Genomic DNA, 9978 nt, shown 5'->3' with positions numbered 1-9978 from the left:
TAATGTTATTAAGATTGTAACTTATTGGCAGAGGTATGAGTTTGAGAAAAGACTTAAAAATGTCTCTTTTTCAAAATAAAAGCTTTCCGGGGTACTTGGGTTGCTCAGTCAGTTAAGTATCTGACTCTTGACTCTTAGTTTCAGCTCAGGTCATGATTTCATGGTTTGTGAGAAGGAGCCCAGTGTCTGGCTTTATGCTGACAGCACAAAGCCTTCTTGAAATTCTCTCACTTCCTCTCTTTCTCTGCCCCTTAAGCGCCTACACACATGCGTGCTCTCTCTCTCTCTCTCTCTCAAAATAAATAAACTTAGAAAGTAAAATAAAATAAAATAAAATAAAATAAAATAAAATAAAATAAAATAAAACCTTCCAATGTTTTAAAAAGTTTTTAAAAGTTTTCAAGTCCTAAAAATACAGAAATGTTGAAATTTAACTTTGTTTCCAATTCACTCGTTATATACTCTGTATATGTCATTATACATATACGAATATGCAAAAGTGAATGTTCTAACCTAAACAAAGGAATTGCTCAAAGCATTGTTAGTATTCAGATTTCCATTAGTCTTACAGTTTTCTTCTGTCTACATCAGAAGACCTGAATTTTCTGTCTGCTCTATTGCTCTTAACCTTATTTTTCCCCTTAAATAAGGAAAGGCATTAGGAGATTCCTAAAGGTCTTTTTTTCTTTGCCACTATCCCTAGGCAAGAAGGAGGAATTAGCCTTGTAACCAGATCTCTCTAGCCTCTGCATTTAATTTTCAGCAAGAAACCAGGAGACTAAGGATGTTAGGCTGACAGAGAACAGCAGAGGGCAGTATTTACTCATAGCTGAATCATGCCAGGGCTCAGAAAAGTTTTACATTTGGTGGGGTCACTGTGGCAGAAATGTATGACATATGCCCTATATTTGCATTCCTTGGCTTAAATTCGTATTTTTTATATGGTTTCCCTTAAAGGGGAAAGAATACTCACCTGATGAACAGTCACTTTTCTTTCTTAATGAAGCAATTCATGCCACTACAAAAATTAGCCACAGTAGATAGCACAGGAATTAATTGGAGTGCAATACGTGGCACATGGGCATTCTTAAAGTTTGATTTCATTCTATTTATTTCTATTTTCCTCATATCTATCCTTTCCCCAGACAAAAAGAAAAAAAAACACGAAAGGAAACAAAACTTCATCAGGATTCCTTTGGTTACAAAATGTCAAGGGGGAAATACTCCAACAGAGATCAAAATTCCAAACTTTGCAACAGGAAAAGATCTCCATCTTTCCAAAGGGCTATCATTGTTATTGTTGAAACTGTAAGGTTTAGCTACTGGCACCTGGGATCCATTTGGGAAGGGAAACAAAACAAACACTGAGTTCCCTTGGCTTTTCCTATAGGAAGTCCAAAGTGCCATTGGTACTAAGGCCTCGATGCCCCTCGTCACCTGGAAGGGAGGGGAGGGGGCCAGTGGGTGCAGGGTTAGGGTCTGGCTAGCCCTGGACTTCAGGGAGTTCGTTCTGTAGACAGAGGAAAAACGGGGACGACTTGGTTTGGCTTCTGTAGGGTCACGTTGCACAGCAGCTCTCTCCCCTCCCATCGAAAGAGAGGAGGCAGGAAATGGTTAAAGCAAATCTGCACTGTGCATTCCCAGACAGGCTTTGCTTAATCCTTCCTCCCCGCTCTAACAGACCCTCACCCCCCGCCTTTCTTTTATTTCTCTCGACCCCCTTACCCCTGAGTTATTACTAGCATAACAACCTAACGGTCTTCCCTCAGACCCCGCCACTAAAGTTATTTATCTGCAAACCTGACCCCACCCCCATCTATCCTGCGGCAGCTTTTTGCTGTTATTGCTCTGACGCCGGCCAAGATTTGACCAAAAAGAAAGGAAGAAAAAAAAAAAAAGGGAAAAAAAATCATCCCCCTTCTCAGCGCCTCCGACTCGCCGGGCTCCCACCCCCGACCGCCTACAGTCCTCCGGGAGGCTTGAGTGATTAGCATCCTGAGAAGCCAGTCGGAGGCCCAAAGAGCCGGCGAGCGCTCGCGGTAGGAGTGCCAGGCGGGGCTGCCTGAGCTCCGGCCCAATGGGGCTGGGGTGAGGGAGGGGCAGTAGGTGACAGGACCCGGAGCTAGGGGGAGTCAGGGCGAACTAAAGTGCGGGGATCAATGAGCGGCGAGCAAAGTTTCGGAGTGCTGCTCCAGCTCGCGGTCTGCCCTCCCCCTCTGTTTGTGTTTCAGCGACGGTCGCTGCGTGCCTGTGTGTGTGTGTGTGTGTGCGCGCGCGGTTGTGTGCGCGCAGCGGGGAAGAGGCGGGGAGAGCGTGAGGGACCAGCCGGAGGTGGCGAGCGGCTCGCTGAGCTCCAGCTCCACAGCGGTTCCACCTTCATCCCGGGCGGGCGAGAAGGAGAGCGCTGACAGGCGCCGTCCGGAGCTGCCACGGGCGCCGCCACAGCCCAGCGCCGACTTCCCCGCCTCCACCGCCAGCGGTGAAGGAGAAAGAGGGACCAGCCACCCCCCTCCCCCCCGCCCCAAACAAAAAGACTCGTGGATTACAAAGTGAAACTGACACGGGACAATAAAAGCAAAGATAACGCGGGCAGGGTCGAGGCGCGCTAGAGTGGGCGTCTGACCCGGGCCGCCGGAGAACCGATCCCCCTGGCATGGTGAGGGGAGGGGACCCGGGGGCCGCGCGCTGCTCCTGCCCGACCCCTGCGAGGCCCAGAAGAAAGGGGGACGAACCTGCACTCGATTTGGATGTACAAATAATGAGTCGGCAGGCACCTCGGCAGAGGTAAAAAAAAAAAAAAAAAATGGTGGGGAGCAGTGGATGTTGCCTGCGCGCGACCACCGGCTCGAAGCCGCAGCAGGGGCGGCGGCGGCGGCGGCTGGAGGCGAAGGGACGGAGCTGAGCGCTCCCGGGTACCGGAGCCCTAGCTCCAACGCCAGCGCTCCGAACGCAATCTCCGGCTGCAGGAGCGCCGACGCCGGCGCCGGGGCTCGCAGCGGCCACTTGTGCAGCCCTGTTGGAGGGGCCTTGCAGCCCTGCTGTTGAGGAGTGGGGACTCGAGGAAACCCCTCGTCTCCAGCTTTGGGGAAAGGAATTCGATAATCTCCTGGTGCCCCACCGCCCCCTCCCCCGTGCGCAATTGTTCTTTCCACACGTCGCTACCGCTACCGACATTTGTTCTTCCTTGCCTCTTCGGTTTCGTCGCCCGGGTAAGTTCTAAAGTTTCTGAAGACAATTGTTTGTAATGATTCCTCATATACCTTGAATACAAGCAACCTCTCCCGATCCACGTCCATACCCGGGCCAAAACGCTCAGACTGTCTGGATTCTAAAACAAAGTGAAAGGCGGGGAAGAATGTAGGGGGGTTGAGAAACTTTTCTGGGAATTCATCAGCGCACTGGAGTGTCCCGCGGAATGCCTGGACGCTTTTTCGTCAGGGCATCTCTCTCGTCCTACAAGTCCAGATGGCTACCTGGAGCCCTTCTCTGACGCGATTTGCTTTTGCTGGGCTGGAGGGTCTTTGAAATAGAGCTCGCAGAGCTATCGGCCTCAGTATTTGCTGGGGCTACCTAATCCCTGCTCTTATTCTTTTCGCTTCGTTTCTTCCTTCTCTTCATCACACCGTTCCAGGGAGCCAGGACCATGGACTTGGCAGCAGACGGGGCTCCTGGACGCCCGTGGCTCCAGCTGCCCACTCTGTCGGTATTTCAGCTCCTTCGGGTCTTTTGGCTGCTCTCACAGCTCCCCGGGCCGGCCCGGGTCAGCGGGGCCGAGCAGCGCCAGGTGTTCCAAGTGCTGGAGGAGCAGCCTCCCGGCACGCTGGTGGGCACCATCCAGACGCGCCCCGGCTTCACCTACCGGCTCAGCGAAAGCCACGCCCTGTTTGCCATAAACAGTAGCACCGGGGCCCTCTACACCACCGCCACCATCGACCGCGAGAGCTTGCCCAGCGACGTGATCAACCTGGTGGTCCTTTCCAGCTCTCCCACCTACCCCACCGAAGTGCGAGTGCTGGTGCGGGACCTCAACGACAACGCCCCCGTCTTCCCCGACCCCTCCATCGTGGTCACTTTCAAGGAGGACAGTAGCAGCGGGCGCCAAGTCATCTTGGATACGGCCACCGACTCGGACATCGGCTCCAACGGTGTGGACCATCGCTCTTACCGCATCATCCAGGGCAACGAGGCGGGGCGCTTCCGCCTGGACATCACCCTGAACCCGAGCGGCGAGGGTGCGTTTCTGCATCTCGTGTCCAAGGGCGGGCTGGACCGCGAGGTCACACCGCAGTACCAGCTATTGGTGGAAGTGGAGGACAAGGGCGAGCCGAAGCGGCGGGGCTACCTCCAGGTAAACGTGACTGTGCAAGACATAAATGACAACCCCCCAGTTTTTGGCAGTTCCCACTACCAGGCGGGGGTGCCTGAGGACGCGGCCGTGGGCTCCAGCGTCCTCCAGGTGGCGGCGGCGGACGCGGACGAGGGCACCAATGCGGACATCCGCTATCGGCTGCAGGACGAGGGAACTCCCTTCCAAATGGACCCCGAAACGGGGCTTATCACGGTGCGGGAGCCCCTGGACTTCGAGGCCAGGCGCCAGTACTCGCTTACCGTGCAAGCTATGGACCGAGGCGTGCCTTCCCTCACTGGGCGTGCCGAGGCGCTCATTCAGCTGCTGGATGTCAACGACAATGACCCGGTGGTGAAATTCCGCTACTTCCCCGCCACCTCGCGCTACGCCTCGGTAGATGAGAACGCTCAAGTGGGCACTGTGGTGGCTCTGCTCACCGTGACGGACGCAGACTCGCCCGCGGCCAACGGGAACATTTCCGTGCAGATTCTAGGGGGCAATGAGCAGCGCCACTTTGAGGTGCAGAGCAGCAAAGTGCCGAACCTGAGCCTCATCAAAGTGGCCAGCGCCCTAGACCGAGAGCGCATTCCTTCTTACAACCTGACAGTTTCGGTCTCAGATAACTACGGGGCGCCCCCTGGCGCAGCGGTCCAGGCGCGTTCTTCTGTGGCAAGCCTGGTGATTTTCGTAAATGACATCAATGACCACCCTCCTGTCTTTGCGCAGCAGGTGTACAGAGTGAACCTGAGCGAGGAGGCGCCCCCGGGAAGCTATGTGAGTGGAGTATCTGCCACTGATGGCGACTCTGGTCTCAATGCTAATCTGCGTTACAGCATCGTCTCTGGCAATGGACTAGGTTGGTTCCATATCAGTGAACATAGTGGCCTGGTGACCACTGGGGTTGCTGGGGGCTTGGACCGTGAACTCGCTTCCCAGATTGTACTGAATATCAGTGCTCGGGACCAGGGGGTTCACCCCAAGTTTTCCTATGCCCAACTTGTAGTGACTCTCCTGGATGTGAATGATGAAAAGCCAGTATTTAGCCAGCCAGAAGGGTATGATGTGTCTGTGGTTGAGAATGCCCCAACAGGGACAGAGCTACTGGTGCTCAGGGCAACTGATAGGGACCTGGGTGACAACGGGACAGTGCGCTTCTCCCTGCAAGAGGCCGAGACTGACCAGAGATCCTTCCGCCTGGATCCTGTGTCTGGGAGGTTGAGCACTGTCGCCTCCTTGGACAGAGAGGAGCAAGCTTTCTACTCCCTATTGGTCCTGGCCACGGATCTGGGCTCCCCTCCCCAGTCCTCAATGGCTCGAATAAACGTGAGTCTCCTGGATATAAATGACAACAGCCCTGTGTTTTACCCAGTCCAGTACTTTGCTCATATCCAGGAGAATGAGCCTGGAGGAAGTTACATCACTACAGTGTCTGCCACTGACCCAGACTTGGGTCTCAATGGAACTGTCAAATATAGTATATCAGCCGGGGACAGGTCTCGGTTTCAAGTCAATGCTCAGAGTGGGGTTATTTCTACAAGAATGGCCCTAGACAGAGAAGAAAAAACAGCTTACCAGTTGCAAATAGTGGCTACTGATGGTGGCAATTTACAGTCTCCCAACCAGGCAATAGTAACCATCACTGTACTGGACACTCAAGACAACCCACCTGTATTCAGCCAGGCTGCCTACAGCTTCGTGGTCTTTGAGAATGTGGCTCTGGGATATCATGTGGGTAGTGTGTCTGCATCTACCATGGATCTCAATTCCAACATCAGTTATCTCATTACTACTGGGGATCAGAAAGGTATGTTTGCTATCAACCAGGTCACTGGGCAGCTTACCACGGCAAGTGTGATTGACAGAGAAGAGCAATCCTTTTATCAGCTGAAAGTAGTGGCCAGTGGGGGCACAGTGACTGGAGACACTATGGTTAATATAACAGTTAAGGATTTGAATGACAACTCTCCCCATTTCCTCCAGGCAGTAGAGAGTGTAAACGTGGTGGAGAATTGGCAGGCAGGTCACAGCATTTTCCAAGCCAAAGCCGTGGACCCTGATGAAGGTGTCAATGGCATGGTACTCTATAGCCTGAAGCAGAACCCCAAGAACCTGTTTACTATCAATGAAAAGAATGGTAATATTAGTCTGCTAGGTCCCCTGGATGTTCATGCTGGTTCCTACCAAATAGAGATCGTGGCATCTGATATGGGTGTTCCACAGCTCTCCTCTAGTTTCATCTTAACGGTTTATGTTCATGATGTAAATGACAACCCACCCGTGTTTGACCAACTCTCTTATGAGGTCACCCTTTCTGAGTCAGAACCTGTGAATTCTCGATTCTTTAAAGTGCAAGCTTTTGATAAGGATTCAGGAGCGAATGGTGAAATTGCCTACAGCATTGCTGAAGGAAATACAGGGGATGCTTTTGGCATATTCCCAGATGGTCAATTGTATATAAAGAGTGAACTGGACCGTGAACTTCAAGACAGATATGTTTTACTGGTTGTTGCTTCTGACAGAGCAGTGGAACCCCTTAGTGCTACTGTGAATGTTACTGTAATTTTAGAAGATGTAAATGATAACAGACCTCTTTTTAACAGTACGAATTACACATTTTACTTTGAAGAGGAACAGAGAGCCGGGTCATTTGTGGGCAAAGTAAATGCTATAGATAAAGACTTTGGGCCAAATGGAGAAGTAAGGTATTCTTTTGAAATGGTGCAGCCAGATTTTGAGTTGCATGCTATTAGTGGGGAAATTACTAATACTCGTCAGTTTGACAGGGAGTCTCTCATGAGGCAGAGAGGGACTGCAGTGTTCAGCTTTACAGTCATTGCAACAGATCAGGGGCTCCCTCAGCCTCTCAAGGATCAGGCTACAGTACATGTTTACATGAAGGATATAAATGATAATGCTCCCAAGTTTTTAAAAGACTTTTACCAAGCTACAATATCAGAGTCAGCAGCCAACCTGACACAAGTTTTAAGAGTATCTGCCTCAGACGTTGATGAAGGTAATAATGGACTTATTCATTACTCTGTAATGAAAGGAAATGAAGAAAGACAATTTGCTATAGACAGTACCTCTGGTCAGGTGACGCTAATTGGCAAATTAGACTATGAAGCAACACCTGCCTATTCCCTTGTAATTCAAGCAGTGGATTCAGGTGCAATCTCCCTCAATTCAACCTGTACCTTAAATATTGATATTTTAGATGAAAATGACAATACCCCTTCTTTCCCTAAATCAACGCTGTTTGTTGATGTTTTGGAAAACATGAGAATTGGTGAACTCGTGTCTTCTGTTACTGCAACTGACTCAGATTCAGGTGACAATGCTGATTTACATTATAGTATTACTGGAACTAACAACCACGGAACTTTTAGCATAAGCCCAAACACTGGCAGTATTTTTCTTGCCAAAAAATTGGACTTTGAAACACAGTCTTTGTACAAATTAAATATAACAGCAAAAGACCAAGGAAGGCCTCCTCGTTCATCTACAATGTCAGTGGTTATACATGTGAGGGACTTTAATGACAATCCTCCTAGCTTTCCTCCTGGGGATATTTTCAAGTCTATTGTTGAGAACATTCCCATTGGAATGTCTGTCATTTCAGTGACTGCACATGACCCTGATGCAGACATTAATGGGCAACTATCCTATACGATCATTCAACAGATGCCCAGGGGCAACCACTTTGGCATAGATGAAGTCAAAGGCACTATATATACTAATGCTGAAATAGATCGGGAATTTGCTAATCTCTTTGAGTTAACTGTAAAAGCCAATGATCAAGCTGTGCCTATGGAAACTAGACGGTATGCTTTGAAAAACGTGACCATTTTGGTCACAGACCTCAATGACAACGTTCCAATGTTTATATCACAAAATGCCCTTGCTGCAGACCCTTCAGCTGTGATTGGTTCTGTCCTGACAACAATAATGGCTGCGGACCCAGATGAAGGGGCTAATGGAGAAGTGGAGTATGAGATCATCAATGGGGACACAGACACCTTCATTGTGGATCGTTACAGTGGAGACTTGAGAGTGGCTTCAGCACTGGTGCCTTCACAGCTGATCTATAACCTCATAGTTTCAGCAACAGACCTTGGCCCTGAAAGGAGGAAATCAACCACTGAATTGACCATCATTCTTCAAGGCCTTGATGGACCTGTTTTTACTCAACCCAAATATATAACTATTTTGAAGGAAGGTGAGCCCATTGGTACCAATGTAATATCAATAGAAGCAGCTAGCCCTAGAGGATCTGAAGCCCCAGTGGAGTATTATATTGTTTCAGTTCGTTGTGAAGAAAAAACCGTTGGACGTCTCTTTACTATTGGACGACAAACTGGCATAATTCAGACTGCAGCCATTCTGGACCGGGAGCAAGGAGCATGTCTTTACCTGGTGGATGTTTATGCCATAGAAAAGTCAACTGCTTTTCCCAGAACACAGAGAGCAGAGGTAATGATTTTGTAGTCATTTATGAACTATTTATTGATGTGCTTTTTAGAAGGATTGTTCTCTTTCTGTTTGCTTTCTACAATTATTTACCTTCAATGTTTACTGTTAATAATACTGGCAGGAGCATATAAAGTGTTCTGTTACAAAAACTAACAAGAATCACATAAAATTTAGCTTTAATCCTGGTCAAAACCAAACAGTGAACAGTTTTTATCTTATACTTCACCTCATTGCAATCATATGTATAAGGCCAAGGAGAAATCTAGCCATTTCATAAGTGCAAAACAAACAAACAAGCAAAAAAAAACAAAACAAAAAACATGTATCTAAATTAAATCAGTGCACTAATTAGACACCTCTCAGTAAGGAAGTCTAGTAGAGAATGGGCAATTTCAGGCTTAAATTTCTATTCCAAACTGAAGAAGTTTGGTAGAAATCAGCATTATAAGCATAGTTTTTTGGGAGGGGTGTAACGCAAACACAGTACAGACTGGCAGTTTACATCAGGACAGTATTAACTTTCACATCCTCAGCAGTCTTGGCAGCTTCTTTATAGACAGTGACTAATTTTAATGTGCTGAGCCAAGTTTGGGGGAGATTCCTGATTTCATCTGCTTTTACACTGGAGGCACTATCTTCTGACTTAGGGTAATCCTTTCTCTTCCCTCTTGAATGAAAGCGTGTAATGTGCTGTGAATTATCAGAGATTAGAAGGTGCTTCTTGATACAAATATGTGTTCAGCACTATGCTATAGGCACATGTTGTTCTGTCTGCTGATGGGTAAGAAGTTAGGGTTTCTGGCCTATGCCAAGAGAATTCGAAGCCTGGTCTTCCCTGGGGTGTATTTTAGGCTACTACCTCTATGTATTACTGATTTGTGTTTTAATTAAATTACTTCCAAAGTTGTTTTGATAATCAACTAGAAATCACACAGCTATCCTCTGGAAAGCCCTTGTTCGCTGTTTTCTAAGTTTCTTCTTTTCCTCCACTCCCCTCAAAGACATTCTAGTGTCACTCAGCCAAAAACACAAAATATCAAGTGTGGTTTGTGATACTTGGCAGTAACCCAGACACAATATACTAGTAAAATTGAGGCTTACGTATTTGTTTTCTTGCTTTCTTTCTTCGGGGGGCGGGGAAGAGGTGAGGGGTTTTCTTC

General features: G+C 48.5%; 1 protein-coding gene across 1 annotated transcript in view; it reads left to right on the top strand.

Moving 5' to 3' along the window:
* The first annotated feature begins 3141 nt into the window (after positions 1–3141).
* The window catches only part of FAT4 (FAT atypical cadherin 4), a 179767-nt gene continuing 172930 nt past the window's right edge, over positions 3142–9978 (top strand). Inside the window, exon 1 of the mRNA XM_042935547.1 lies at positions 3142–8818. Coding sequence (XP_042791481.1) covers positions 3644–8818 — 5175 coding nt within the window. The 5' untranslated portion in view covers positions 3142–3643. The remainder of the gene's footprint in view (positions 8819–9978) is intronic.

Source organism: Panthera leo, chromosome B1, assembly GCF_018350215.1.
Source record: "Panthera leo isolate Ple1 chromosome B1, P.leo_Ple1_pat1.1, whole genome shotgun sequence".
In the NCBI taxonomy this organism is placed as follows: domain Eukaryota; kingdom Metazoa; phylum Chordata; class Mammalia; order Carnivora; family Felidae; genus Panthera; species Panthera leo.
Note: the sequence above shows the minus strand (reverse complement) of the source record. Positions and strands in the feature narration are given on the sequence as shown.